Below are 14,425 nucleotides of genomic sequence, written 5' to 3' on the forward strand. Positions count from 1 at the left end.
GATCGAAAACGACAAGTCCTAAACATAAATGAATTTGACATTAGTTAGGTAAGCGTAGAAAAATTATGTATTGTTTCTTTAAGGTGACATCTGAAAACCCAATCAAAATAAACAAATGAATAATTTTGTACTTCCTTTGCCATAACTTACTATTTATTCTCTATAAACTCAGGAATGTTGCTCTACAAATTATAATATTAATTGTTCAATATTTCGTCCTCGGTTCTATTATAGTTTCCCTAGGCTTTGTATTACGATACCAGTTGTGTGAGAGTAGAGTTATCCTTGATTCTAGGCCGCCGTTGTCTGCTGTTGCTCCTGTGTGGTAGTGGATTGAGCCGATGAGATTTCCCCTGACTTTTCGTTGACGCCCAGCCAGGGGCAACGTTTCTGCAACTCCATGCGGTATCTGGGGTGACTAATGGCGTACACGAATGGGTCTATGCATGCCACCAGCTTGCAGGTGCAGGCCGGGATCATTGTGGCGCCTGGAGTGAGGAGGCTCTTGTCCCCAAAGGCCCCGATGAGGGACAATACTCCGTAGGGCGTCCAGGACACGAAGAACAGGAAGCAGATGGTGATGGCTGCCTTGGCTATCCGGATCTCCGCCGTCTCCTTGCTCTTGTCAACATTGGAACGCAGCGAGTCCACGTTCATTTTCTTGGCCTGCTCCCTCAGTGCTTTTTCGTGGCTAAACACATGGCCCACAATCTGCGAGTAGTAGTACAGGATCATCAGTGTGGGACACACGAAGCCGAAGAAGAAGATCGTGCCCACAAACAGGCGGGTGTCGAAGTTGTCCGAAATATAATCGAAGGAACAGGAGGTGAGGTAGCCCTCTAAAACGGTAGAAAATTAAAAAGTTAAATGGTTAGTAAGGAAAATGTAAGTTTTTAAGATTGTCAAGATAGGGTTTTCATTTTTTGTTGAAACTTGAAATTTGCCGCCCAATGTTAATTAATCGCTTATCGATACGTTTTTGGAATGTTGTTATCGGTGCAAATCCTTTTTTTTACTCGTCATTCAACTGCGAAAATTAATAAAATTCTTTTAAAAAAATATTTTAAAGAACATTTGTGCGGTCATCACTTTATTGTCTATAGCTTTGCTTAACATATCTCTTAGCAAATGCAAAATTAAATGATGTGAATCGATATTGATATATCCTGATGTGACCATTTTTCACAGATAAAATATTAGAGATGGAAAAACCATCGAGCGAAGATATGCTCCACATGCAGCGCTTATTCCGCGAATTGCGGATACACTTTGGATGAGGACGGAGTTACTTCGCAGGTTGCCAATGCATAATTTGAAAATAATAATATAATACATTACCCGCCGTTAGCCACACTTATCGATAGCTATACAAAGAAGCATCGATAATGGCATCCCAATAATCGATATGACAGATGTTTTTCACCACATCGATGACATCGACCATATCGATATTTCTCCACCTCTAGCCTGCAACCGACGCGGACATTAGAAGAAACTTAGTAAATTAATTAATTAACCGTCTAGTGCAGAAACCATCCAACGTACATGGATAATGCCGAAAAAGACTGAACTCCACACCGCGCAAGTGCAAGTGCAATAAACGCCGAGTTCGGCGACTAAATAACGCAATATAGACAAATTGAGACACAAAAAAAAAACTGAGTCTGAATTCGCTGTTGTGTGTAAATGCAAATTATATATTTTCGTGCAACAACAACACGGGAGCAGCAGCAGAAAAGGCAAAAATAACAACAAAAGCTGAAGATGAGTGTGTGTGCGGGTCGCGTTAAAGAAAATTAGATAAAAAGCCAAATGAAATTAGCTCACGCCTGAATTTCGAGTTTCGGCGCAAGGTGAACGAAAAGGCGAAAAGCAATCAAAACAGTTTTTCCATTTTCCCAGTGTGCGTGTGCAGTTGAAAAACCACCTGCATTGATTTATAGTTAAAAACAGCAACAAAAAAACGGAACTTGCACCGAGGATATATACACATACATGCTGACTGAATGTGTCTGTGTTTGTGCATGGCCGTAAAGGCTGACTGATAAAAAAAAATAAAACAAGTAAAACATACACACACACCAGCGCAGCGGGGCACCTATACCAGCACGATTTCTTGGAGGCAGCCTGCCATGTAAGTTTACATATCTACGATTATGTATTTTGCAGTTGTTTATATTGCAGCCGCTTAATGGCGGCTTAAAAAGTAGCATTTCGCTCTGCTCCGCAACTTACGTTTTCTATTTTACGTTTTGCAACTCATCGAAAGCAGAAACAAAGTTAATTATATTCATGGCTATGACTTTTGTGGCAATTACCATTTTACACCGTATGAATGTTTGCAACGGTACGCAGCGTAAACGAACTGTTAATTATGTGTGTGCGTCGTATGTGTGATGTGTGTTTGTGTCTGTGTTGTTGCCCACCCCCCGCCATATCACCCCACACCAACCCCACCCCCACCACCATTCCCCGTTGCATCGCTTGCGTTACGCACTTTTCATCGCGTGTCCTACGTTTACGATTGTGGGTTTATGCGGGTGAAACTATACTTTATATTTTTTCAAGTTGCATTCCCTGAACAAAGAAGATCCTAACATTTTTACCTATAACAAACTCTTAAAATTTCCGTCGATTCGATTAAATTCGTAATCGTATGCCTTGTAGACACTACTCGAATATTAGATTATAACACGTAAGAACATAAATTTAAATTAAATAAGTATGTATTTTACCTTAAATAGATATGGAGGTAAAAATTTTGAAGTTAAGCCAAGTTTTTGTTTTATTTTTTATCAAATACTAAGAAAAAGGCCAACTGAGAAAAGTTTGATTTACCAAGTTTCACTTGGCTTGGAGTTCAATCAGTTTAATGCATTGAAACCACCTTCGCATGCGTTTATGCAAGTTAATGGTGAAATATAAAATTCCTAAAAGACAAGGGAGAGAAAGTTTTAAGTTTTCAAAGTTTCATTATTTAAACCAAACTTATACAGCTTCTGTTTTTTTTTTATTAAAATGAAATTTAAACAGGTTTGCTTGCAAAAAGTATGACTGAAGATTGTTGAAGATTTTAGTTATCAAAGGTGGTCGGATTTTTTACCAACATGAGCATAAATATTTATAGTATAAAATTAGAACACGTTTGGTACAAGTAGATTACAAAAAAGATTTAGTGAAAAATTATAGCTTACTATTACTATTCATAAAAAAATTAAAATGTGACTATATTGGCAATCTTACGACATACATGATTTCTGGTAATATTTATCGCATAAACGCTGAAGCATATAGTCATAGCACCCGCAGCCTATCCCCCACATTCATATGTGCCCATTCTGTCCATTGTGGACAAGACCGTGGGACCACACCCTTTACATCCAGCACGACACCCACAATTCCACAATCCCACAATGGGTCGTCGTCCCTAATGGCCGTCCATCAGCGTCGGCTCCGTCAACTTGGCCTGATAAGAGCCAACATATTTGCGTCGTTCCACACGTGCCGGCCAGAGTCTTTTGGGCTTGGGCTCGGAATCGGGCCTTCATTTCGCCCGGAGACGTGACGGCGACCTCGGCTACGGCTTTGCTTTTCGGACTCCAACTCTAGTTCGATACGTTCCGCTTTAAATAATTGCTTAAATGCAACTCCCATACACGCAAATGCGTGTGGTTTCTTTTTTCGGTAGTGACAACAATTGTGAATTCGCGGCAAGGTTAAGGTCAGGGTATGATTAATCACTGTGCCTTATCTAAGGAGTTGCACAAAGTTTGTACAGCAAAACTACGTATATTAGGCAGGTACTAGTGACTAGTGATTTTTTTTGTAAAATTAACTATGTTCAATATGGTTTTTTCGTCTGATATTATCTTAAATTTTTCTTTTCCATTCTAATAACTTTATCGGCAAGTTCTTAATAAAATTTAATTTACAAATATGTTAGCTTCTTTTGTACGATAACAGTCTATCGACCTATGCAGTATTAAAATCGATTTTACGTTTTACTAACCAAAATGAAAAAATGTAATTAAATATGTATTTATATATATATTTCAGTAAAATAATAAATAAGATTAAACAAATTTTCCCTTTATACTGGCTTTACTGCTTACTAAGCAAATAGTTAACCGTTTACTTTACGTATGTATATTTTTGTTTCTATTGTACGAAAATAATAACATTCTTCGTCTTTCTTATCACTGACCCTACCAATTTAAAAATATTGTACAATTTGATATGAATTTATGTGCCGCATTACTCACCGACTTTGTGATTGTGTTACTTGCAGCCAAACGCACAACAGAGCCATTGCCGGAGCCACCGGAAGGGTGCCGAACCTGAACCTGGCGAGGATTGCAGGGACCCAGAAGAATTGTAGACACATTTGTGCCGCCGCGAGAACCCTTCCAATGTCCAATAAAATCAACCCGAAGCGCCGCGAACCGACAGCAGCAGCAGCAGCAGGAGCCGGTGCCACGGGAGTGGCCACCAACACGAGCAGCTCGACTGGATCCTCCAGCGCCGGCAATACGTCCTCGGCCAACACATCCTCGTCGTCCAGCTCGTCGCTGTCGTCCGCCGGCGGCGGTGATGCGGGCATGTCCGCCGATCTGACCTCGCTGTTCGAATGCCCCGTGTGCTTTGACTATGTGCTGCCGCCGATCCTGCAGTGCTCCAGCGGGCACCTGGTGTGCGTGTCCTGCCGCTCCAAGCTCACCTGCTGCCCCACCTGCCGCGGCCCGCTGGCGAACATCCGCAACCTGGCGATGGAGAAGGTTGCCTCGAACGTTAAGTTTCCGTGCAAGCACTCCGGCTACGGATGCACCGCCTCGCTGGTCTACACGGAGAAGACGGAGCACGAGGAGACGTGCGAGTGCCGGCCCTACCTGTGTCCGTGCCCGGGCGCCAGCTGCAAGTGGCAGGGCCCGCTGGACCTAGTCATGCAGCATCTGATGATGTCGCACAAGAGCATCACGACGCTGCAGGGCGAGGACATCGTGTTCCTGGCCACCGACATCAACCTGCCCGGCGCCGTCGACTGGGTGATGATGCAGTCCTGCTTCGGCCACCACTTTATGCTCGTGCTGGAGAAGCAGGAGAAGTACGACGGCCACCAGCAGTTTTTTGCCATCGTTCAGCTGATTGGGTCGCGCAAGGAGGCGGAGAACTTTGTGTATCGCCTGGAGCTCAACGGAAATCGACGCCGGCTCACCTGGGAGGCCATGCCGCGTTCGATCCACGAGGGTGTGGCCTCCGCGATTCACAACTCGGACTGCCTGGTGTTCGACACGTCGATTGCGCAACTGTTCGCCGACAATGGCAACCTGGGCATCAACGTGACCATATCCCTGGTCTAAACGCACTGTCAATTCGCCGAGTTCTTTATTTTTTGTGTTTACTTTTCCAATACATATATATACATATAGTTTATAGCCCTCTGTTCGCATCAGGCGTTCAACTATTGGACAGATTTTGAGTAGGGAGATTAAGAGAGAGTTTTGCAGAGTTGTTTTATAAAAATGATTCTCTATTCTAAGAGCCACCTACATGAATATGTATATATATCTATGGAAATATCGGGGCTGTTTCGATCTTCACATTTGGCCTGATTTCGCAAATTGGTTCTTTGATACTAGAAATGATGCGAAAATATTAGTATTTTATACTTTAGCCCTGATTGCGCACACATAATAGTTAGATAAAACTTTAAAATCTTTCCAAATGAAAATGGAAAGCATATTAAAGTTACTGCCACAGACATGTAAAGTCTTGGCTAAATTGCGTACTTTCCGTTTTTTAAAAGTATTTTGTTTTATTTAAATTAGATATGGCTGTAAGTAAAATTGCTAATTTGCCAAAAAATGTCAAATACTTCTATAGAGATTTCGCTGATTTATTTAACATAGATAAACAGAGTAACTCTTGTCGAATGTGAAAATCGGAGCATGCCTGTATGTTTGTATGTCTAAACGGTTCGATTGGTACTCTAGTTGTAGGACTTGATTTTTCAGTTACCGCACACACTATATTTCAACGTTTCCGTGTTACCCGTTTTGTAAGCTCGTGGGGTTCTGCTTTAGTTTAATTTAGTTCGTAAGGGCCACACACCTGGAGCAGAGCTGCCTGCGCGTGCCCACGTGCCCACCACCCACTACCCACTACAGTGAACACTGAACACTGAGAACACCGACCCACTCACCACAATAACAGCGGCAAAAGCAAAAGAAAATACAAAAAACGAGAAGGTCACTCATCACACTCGAACATGTACTGCAAAGTCTAGTTTAGTTAATGTAAATTATTTTATACAATAAATGTAAATGGTAATAAGTAAACGAACAGATTAACGAAATTAACAAACCTTATAACAACAACAATAGCGGCAAAAGCGAAACAACAAAGAAAAGTAATATTTGATAGCGATAATCTGTAATAACTCGAGAGTTGTTTGAGAGTTGCAGCCTAAACGAAACTGCGACCCGCAATTTTGTTCATGCCAAACCATCACAAAATAACGAATAACAACTAAACAAAAAAAAAAAATAACGAAATTATTTTTTTCGCAATGCTAAAAAGACAGTCGCCCCTCCCCATTCTCCCTCCCATCTCGAAACGTAAAAAGAAGCAATGTTAATGTTTAAATTTCCAACTAGTTTAGACGATCTCCCTCCCCGGCCCGGCTCATGTCTTGGTTTTGATTTCTATCCGCCAGCGTTTCCCAATTGAAAACGGAAGAAAAATAAATGATTTTAAGCATCTGCACCGTAATTAGCTTTTAATGCGCCGATTTACCGCGCCACTACCATACGAGATCACTTACACAGACACAAAACTACAGAAGTGAAATAAACGTGATTAGTAAAAGTAAAAAACAAAGAGTTTGTTAATTATTGATGCTTATCTGGGAAACTGAAATTATAAGCTGTCGAAATCTTGTATAAAGTTATTAGTTTTATGAGCATCATAATCATGTTTTACTAGAAACATCAACTTTTAAAGCTTAAGAATCGTATACCTCTTAAATAATTTAGAAGCTGTTTGTTTCGTTTTATTTACTGAAAATATTTAGATTGATGTGGAGATAGTCTGGAAATATTTAGTTTGATGTGCAGATAGTCATTTATTAGAATTTAAATTATTATTCGGGTAATTTTTTTCTTAATTTAAAATTTTTAAAGAATTATACAATTTTAGATTTAAAAGAGACTTTGTTAATTTTAGTTTTAAATCAACTAATATAGCTCCCTTTCTAGGAAGTAGGCTGTGGCAGTGCAGTAACTGTGTGTCCTTACAGATTCCATGCTTTTCAGTACAGATTAGTTTTTGAACAGCTTTTAAAACAGAACAAAATTTCAGTGTTTAGAAAATAGTCAAAAAAAATTGTATATCGAAAAGTCTTTCTAGTTCATTTGGTTGTTAAATAGAGATTGGTAATTCATCTGAAGAATAGATGCCTTTTGGGAGCCTAAGTAAAGCGCTAAAGTCCCGTGAGGATCGCAAAAGTGTATCAACGACTCCTCCAACTGTGATTGGTGAGATGTTGACAAGTCGTCCATCGGCTTCGGCTTTGGCCATTCCGCTTGAGGAGGGAACCCCACTCATGGTGTCTAAGCAGGAATCCCCGGATACGACTGTGGGAGGCGAACTGGTGGCCTTGCGGGATGACAACCAGGTGATGGTTCAGTCGGGAGCCGAGAGTCGGAGGCCTTTGGAGGCAACACGAAGGGGGGCCTTGGACGAGTTCCTGGTCTCGCTGCTCGAGTGTCCCGTGTGCTTCGGCTACATAATGCCACCGATTATGCAGTGCTCCTGTGGCCACTTGATTTGCGCCACCTGCCGCCAGAAGGTGTCCCTGTGCCCCGTCTGCCGGGTATCCATGACCAACATCCGGAGCCTGGCCATGGAGAAGGTGGCCTCCAAGCTGATCTTCCCCTGCAAGCATTCGCACTCCGGCTGCCTTGCCCGGCTCTCGTATGCGGAGAAGAGGAGCCACGAGGAGGACTGCGACTGCCGGCCGTACTTCTGCCCCTATCCGGATGACAAGTGCGTGTGGCAGGGGCCGCTGAGTGCCGTGTACCAGCACCTGGTGAGCACCCACGAGAACGTGATCACCATGGAGGGCAACGACATCATTTTCCTGGCCACCAACGTGAATCTGGAGGGTGCCCTCGACTGGACCATGGTGCAGTCCTGCCACGGACGGCACTTCCTGCTCTCCCTGGAGAAGATCAATCTGGCCGAGGGCTGTCAGCAGTACTTCACCGCCTGCCGCATGATCGGTACCATGAGGGATTCGGCCGACTTCGTCTACAACATCTCGCTGGAGGCCAACAATCGCACCCTGCGCTGGCAGTCCAAGCCAAGATCAATCCGTGAGAGCTTCGTCTCGTTCACACATGCCGACTTCCTGGTGCTCAACAAGTCCACCGTCGAGCTTTTCTCGGAGGACGGCAATCTGGCCCTGAACGTGGTCATCAGAAAAGTGTAGGACACCAGTGAAATCCTTAACTAAGAACACAGGATCTTTAGTCCCCCCAAATATCGAACTTCTACCCAATTTGATAGCTGTCAATGTACTCATATATGTATATACACATGCATATCAAATAAATATATTGTATGTGCCCAGTGGATTCCCTAAAACTTGTGCTAGTGTCTTTAAGGGGCTTACGAGATAAGGGTTTAAGAGATACATTTATTTGGAAAATTAAAAGAAATCACTGACCACCAATTAAATATTTCTAAAATCCTCCACTACGAAATCCTGAATCTGCCCCTGATATTAAGATTTACTCTCACAAAATTAGAATTTAGTCTACAGTGGTAGGTTGAAGTTAACAATTAAAAGGTCTTATGCTAATTAAATTGTTAATTATAGTGATGCAAATAATATAAAATTTACTAAATCTTTTCTGCACTGCGATATCTGTCACAAATTTCAAATATAACACAACTAAGAACTTGCTATTTTGCTCAAATTATCATTGTTTTTAATACCGCCAAAATGTGTTTCATAATGGTTGGTTGTAAATATGTAGCTAGGGTCTATCCAAGGCTGTTTAGGCTGACTGCACATCCCATCGCTGTGGGGTTGGTTCTGGCGGGCACCGTCTTTTTTACAACGGCGGAAATGTTCTATGTGGTGCCCATGATTTTCGACCCCGCTGGACTGATGTACAACTTGCTTGGTTGCTGGCCATATTCATAGTCTATAATCTTCTGGGAAATATGCTAGCCTGTAACCGCACAAGCTCGTCGGTGGCAAATCTGGCCAAGGATCGCCAGATTCCGGCTCCGGAAGAGGAGCACCTATGGCATCATTGCGACTACTGCCAGATGCTAGTGCCGGTAAGCGTCTCTTAGCGAAATTAGATTGGTATCTGCTTCTCCCATTTACATTTTAAAAATCACAAAATAATAATTATTTTTTGATTTTAATTATGTTATTCAAGAAAAAAAAATATACTGATCAACAAGTATATTATTAAATTTAAAAATCTTTAAGGAAATGGATAGTTTTAATATTCTTGTTTTTTGAAAGCATTTAGTAATAATATTTAGTAATTGATTTTTTGATAAAAAAAAAATAAATAATTATTTCAAAGAACTTTAAGAAATGGGGGTACATATTCTAAACCCTAAATAAAATGTGTTTCCCTTAAATAGCCCAGATCCTGGCACTGTAAATTGTGTAATTGCTGCATTTTGAGAAGGGACCACCACTGTGTCTTTACAGCCACTTGCATTGGGCATAATAATTACAGGTAATATTAATAGTTAATATTTAAATCATGATTTTATGTACCAAAAGTACTTTTGTAGGTACTTCTTCTGGTTCACAGTCTATGTGATCATTGGAACTGGTCTGGTCCTGGCAAGCCACATGCTTCTGTTCGTTATTAATGAAGACATGCGGAGGATGTATTGGCTGTTCCATTTCTTTCCAAGTGGTTTTGATCAACTGTCAATTGTGCTGAATTTAATATTTGTGCTCAACGTGTATGCCTTCATTTTTCCCTTTATGATGATAGCCTATCAACTTCCGACTTTATATCTAAATACCACATTCTATACGAGAAAGGATGGCAGATACGACCTGGGCATTCGAGAGAACTTCAAGAGTTTGGTGGGAAAACGTGGACTCTTGACATTTTTCTCGCCCACCATCAAGAGTCCTTTATTACATGACGGAACGAAATGGGAACAAAAGCCTTCAAGCGTTTGCAATTGTTAAATGTCCAAAAATGTTATATAAAGAGTCATAAATTGTCATCAGTAAAAGAAATTAAAGTTCTATGGAAACTTTTAGTAATGTTATTAAGAATTTGACAGTTGGGAAGGGCAATAAATCCAATGTAAACGCATATTTTTGTATTGAAACCCTATTTCAAGGTATTTAAGTTGGTAAACCCCTAACATATTATGTCAGAAATTTTGAAGATTTTTGTGTAGTTAAAAAAAATGTTAATTGCAGAAATTTTATAGAAAAGGGTACTTTTTCAAAGCACAAGTTTGAAATCCCTACCAAGTGTGCTACTGAAATCACAATAGATTTAAAGGTGCCTAAAGGTATGCACATTATTATATTTTTAGTCCAGAAGTCATATGAATTGAATACGTCAGACAAAGTTATTTTTACACCTCATACTTTTATACACCCATTAAGATATTTCTGGAACTTGCAAATATTTCCCACAATTACAACTTTTTAGAATTCAGTAGTTAGTAGTTCTTAGTACTATACTAACTCTCACCTGGCACGAATCGATCCCAGAACTGCGTCAGCGGCAGGACAACCCAGGGCGTGCAGTAAAGCCAGATAAGAATGTTCATTATCACCGCCTTGGTAAAGGTCATGTTCCGGTTCATTGGCTTGGTGATCACATTGTAACGATCGTATCCAATGGCCGCGTTCGTCATCCCAGCTCCGAGGCCCGAATACGAGCCGACGGAGCCGAAAATCTGGCACCAGGTATTACCCAAGGCGAATCCCCGATGGAAGCTGTTGTAAATGAAGATCGGCGACTTGAGGCACATGAGCAGGTCGAAAACGGCCAGGTTGAGCACGAACATATTGGACGGAGTCCTTAGCGATTTGGATGTGCTGAATATCCAGATGACCATGCCATTACCCAGCGACGAGGCGCAGAAGAGGAAGATATAGAAGACGCCCAGCATGTAGTGCAAGGAGGCGGGCGGTTCCAACTGGGTCAGCCAGTGCTCCGGTATGTATTGAATCTGATCGGGGGGCACGTTCCAGCCGAGGAACTGCAGCTCCCCGTCGGACGTCCGCGCTTCCGGGCGCAGAGGCGGTTCGCTAGCATTGCACAGCGCTTCCATACCGGTTAACCTGATGACCATTCGCTGGGATGGCGCATTTATATTGCAAATAAATGGCGTGCAAATTCAATTAGACTTTGTGGTCGGGTTGCGTGCTCGCAAAGACGATTTTCTGCCCACTCTGCTATAAAATATATCAGCGAAATTTCACTCAATCACTGTTGAAGGGTTGGTTAAATAATAATGACGTTAAGACCCCAAGTGTCAGGGCCAAATTTAAAGGGCGACCAAGACCAGATAAGTTTAATTACATTTTAATTAAAAAGCAAAATAAATAAATATATTTAATTTGTTAATATATATTTTAAAATGTTGACCTTTTCGTAAAAAGAGTATTGATTTTATTTTATTTTCCAAGGGAAAAATTAATTTGATGTTTAATTTAAAAAACAAGTATTTTATTTGAGAGTCTTTTACAAACTGTGACGAAAAAATTTCAGATGTGAAACTTTGATATGTTTCATTTGCATGATTAAAAATACGTTACATTTTGAATCTGAAACGTGCTGCCACACTTACATGTTCTAACCTTTGGCGTTGCCAGACTGTCTACTTGTTGACGCATCGCGGTGACTGCCACAAACAGGTCATGAAAAACGACAACACTCCCCGTAAAATGCGAAATAAATAATAAATAAAACGGATCATGGACGAAGTGGACAAGATAATCATGCACCAGCTGCAACAGGTGGACGCGACCATCGAGCCCACGGAGGAGCTGGCCGAATTCACCCCGGAGCAAGTGGTGAGGGCCGTATCCGGCTGCCTGGCGGAGATTCGTCCGGACATGGAACTTCCAAGACACTGCCTGGCGGAGCTATGGCGCAGCGTTTCGGAGTTGCCAGCTCCCTGGCGCAGGGATGCAAGGATAGTGGCTACCGAGGCGACATCGGCTACCAGACTTTCCTGTATCCCAATGCCGTGGAACTCCGGAAATTGCTAATGTTCCTTATCGAGCAACTTCCGCGGGAGCGCCAAACGACGGAGGACGGAGCCTCGGGCAAGATGCAAGCACTGAGCCACAGGCAACTCCTGCAGCGGCAAATCCGGAAGGAGCTGACCCATCAACTCAAGACGCCCTGGGTGCCACAGTTCGCCCGATCGGTGGGCAATCGCAAATCCCTCGGTTGCAGCAGCCTGGGCATCGAATTCCGGCCACACATCAATCTCAGCATTCCATCCGCCAATCCCGAGGAGCGCACCAAGGAGGAGCAGCAGTATTTCGACCAGCTGGCGCCCAATCTCTTCCAGCAAACGGCCTCCAAATCGGTGGATCTCATTGCCTCGGTGCTTCACAAGAACGAACTGGACAGATGGGGTCAGGGCTTGCCGGACTCAACGCTTCTCTTTGTGGACAGCGAGGAGCCTGAGGCACCCATAATTGCCCCGACACAGTCGCCTTCCAGTGGGGAGGCAGAGGTTTCTCCATTCCAGGAGCTAAGCAACCAAGTCCAGGAATTGCGTGTCCAGTGCGAAACCTTGCTTACCGAACGTAAATCCCATGCTGCGGCTCTGGCAGCTCTTAAGCTGCGGGAAACCAAAGCCACCGAGGAGATAGGTCGCATTCAACCCATGCTGAAGCTGCACGAACGCACCTCCTTGGTTCTGGCGGACCCCGAGGAGAACCTGGCCAAACTGGAGTCACTACTGAAAAGCACTCAAAGCAAAAGGCAAACCCTCACGCAGCAGTGGCTGGACTACAGGAAACCGCTGCTGGACACGCTGGAGGAGCTGAAGACCGCCAAGGAGGCTCAGGAAGTGCAGGGAATCCGCAACAGTATCGAGAACTTGGAGCAGGAACTTCAGGCCAAGACCAAGCAGCACAACGAACTCAATGCCACTCTGCGAAGCGCCAGTCAGTCCTTGGCCCCTCGCAAGGAGTACACCCGCAGGATACATGAGTTCATTGGGAATATCCGTAAGCAGCGGGCCGATATCTACAAGGTGCTGGACGACACGCGGCAACTGCAGAAGCAACTCAACGTGGTGGGGGCCCAGTTGCAGCGTCAATTCAACTACACGGACGACCTGCTCTTTCAGAGCGCCAAGCACGACCTCCACGCCAAGAGGGCCTACAAGCTGTTGGCCCAGCTCCATGCCAATTGCAGTGAGTTGGTCGAGTGCGTCTCGCTCACGGGAAACGTGACCAAGCAGATCCGGGAGCTGGAGGTCCAGATTGATGGGGAGAAGCTCAAGAACGTGCTGACCAGTCTGCAGCAAATAACTGGCGACATCCAGAAGTTCGAGCAGCACATCCAGGAGCTGCAGGGACAAATTCGAGCAGCGGAGCATCCCAAAGTTGAAAGTTAGTTTTTCGTAACCACTTGTGTTATGTGCCAATCGCAATAAACAAATCCATGCACGCTAAGCGTTGATTTTATTAGTCAAAAAGTGGACTTTTTACTTGATTGTCTTTCACTAACACATTTCTTAAACTTGAAAAACTGTATATAACGAAAATTGGGGAACAAATAAAAAAAAAGTAATATATTTTATGCCAAAATATCGTAAACAAAATCCCCTTTTTGTTATAGCACTTGGTAAAATAAAAAACTTTAACAAAAATTTTAATGGTAAGAGTGTATTTCTTAAACCAGTTTGGTTTTTTAAAATGAAATGAAATAGGTTTTTAAATGTTATATATTTTAAAAGTAATTCAAGATTATTTTAATTTATTAAACAGTTTTAAAAGAAATGGGTTTTGTCTAAAATAAGTTGAAATGATTTTTGGGAAAATAAGATTTTTTAAACATACTTTTGTTTTTAATTCAACCAATGACGCTAAGTTTCATATTTAAATTTAATCTTTTTATGCTAGAAGCCATTTTTATTTTGGAAAGTATAACGATTTTTCAATTTCAGAAAAATACCGGACATTTTTCGAAAAAGTATGGAAAATAAAATAAAAACTTAAACAAAATAGAGTTTTTTCTAATTTGTTAGAATATGTAAGTTAAAGATACCAATTTGATATCCAAATTTACAGGGTACAACCTGAGTCCTTAGAGAATAGTTATTTCAACAATCTATTGTCCAAAAAAAGTTAGTATTTAAGTATTTTTTTCCTGGATTTAAAACTGAAGCA

The 14,425-nt window shown here is 42.1% G+C and overlaps 5 protein-coding genes across 5 annotated transcripts; 4 read left to right on the plus strand and 1 right to left on the minus strand.

The window, feature by feature from the left end:
• Positions 1-120: 120 nt before the first annotated feature.
• LOC128257481 (opsin Rh4) lies at positions 121-11,359 on the minus strand. Its single transcript, XM_052988511.1, has 2 exons — positions 10,755-11,359; positions 121-839 (listed from the first exon to the last, which is right to left on the minus strand). The coding sequence occupies exons 1-2, from the start codon at positions 11,338-11,340 to the stop codon at positions 292-294; spliced, it is 1,134 nt and encodes a 377-aa protein (XP_052844471.1). The 5' UTR covers positions 11,341-11,359; the 3' UTR covers positions 121-291.
• Positions 1,435-6,876, plus strand: LOC128257483 (E3 ubiquitin-protein ligase sina). Its single transcript, XM_052988513.1, has 2 exons — positions 1,435-2,134; positions 4,289-6,876. The coding sequence occupies exon 2, from the start codon at positions 4,410-4,412 to the stop codon at positions 5,355-5,357; it is 948 nt and encodes a 315-aa protein (XP_052844473.1). The 5' UTR covers positions 1,435-2,134; positions 4,289-4,409; the 3' UTR covers positions 5,358-6,876.
• On the plus strand, positions 7,262-8,643 carry LOC128257482 (probable E3 ubiquitin-protein ligase sinah). Its single transcript, XM_052988512.1, has one exon. The coding sequence runs from the start codon at positions 7,451-7,453 to the stop codon at positions 8,486-8,488; it is 1,038 nt and encodes a 345-aa protein (XP_052844472.1). The 5' UTR covers positions 7,262-7,450; the 3' UTR covers positions 8,489-8,643.
• LOC128257485 (probable palmitoyltransferase ZDHHC24) lies at positions 8,749-10,308 on the plus strand. Its single transcript, XM_052988514.1, is given in 4 exon segments — positions 8,749-9,176; positions 9,179-9,348; positions 9,667-9,764; positions 9,823-10,308. Coding segments are annotated over 4 exon segments (852 nt in total). The 5' UTR covers positions 8,749-9,004; the 3' UTR covers positions 10,235-10,308.
• Positions 11,360-11,851: 492 nt separating the features above from the next.
• On the plus strand, positions 11,852-13,731 carry LOC128257479 (coiled-coil domain-containing protein 22 homolog). The gene is given in 2 exon segments (XM_052988509.1): positions 11,852-12,137; positions 12,140-13,731. Coding segments are annotated over 2 exon segments (1,662 nt in total). The 5' UTR covers positions 11,852-11,986; the 3' UTR covers positions 13,651-13,731.
• The last annotated feature ends 694 nt before the right edge of the window (positions 13,732-14,425 follow it).

Source organism: Drosophila gunungcola, assembly GCF_025200985.1.
Source record: "Drosophila gunungcola strain Sukarami chromosome 3L unlocalized genomic scaffold, Dgunungcola_SK_2 000002F, whole genome shotgun sequence".
Taxonomy (NCBI): domain Eukaryota; kingdom Metazoa; phylum Arthropoda; class Insecta; order Diptera; family Drosophilidae; genus Drosophila; species Drosophila gunungcola.

Bases quoted from the DNA above. Each gene is read 5' to 3' on its own strand.
- LOC128257482 (XM_052988512.1), top strand. From the start codon at position 7,451: ATGCCTTTTGGGAGCCTAAGTAAAGCGCTAAAGTCCCGTGAGGATCGC.
- LOC128257483 (XM_052988513.1), top strand. From the start codon at position 4,410: ATGTCCAATAAAATCAACCCGAAGCGCCGCGAACCGACAGCAGCAGCA.
- LOC128257481 (XM_052988511.1), bottom strand. From the start codon at position 11,340: ATGGAAGCGCTGTGCAATGCTAGCGAACCGCCTCTGCGCCCGGAAGCG. The intron at 840-10,754 runs GTGAGAGTTAGT...CTACCGTTTTAG, and splicing joins CTGGGATCGATTCGTGCCAG to AGGGCTACCTCACCTCCTGT.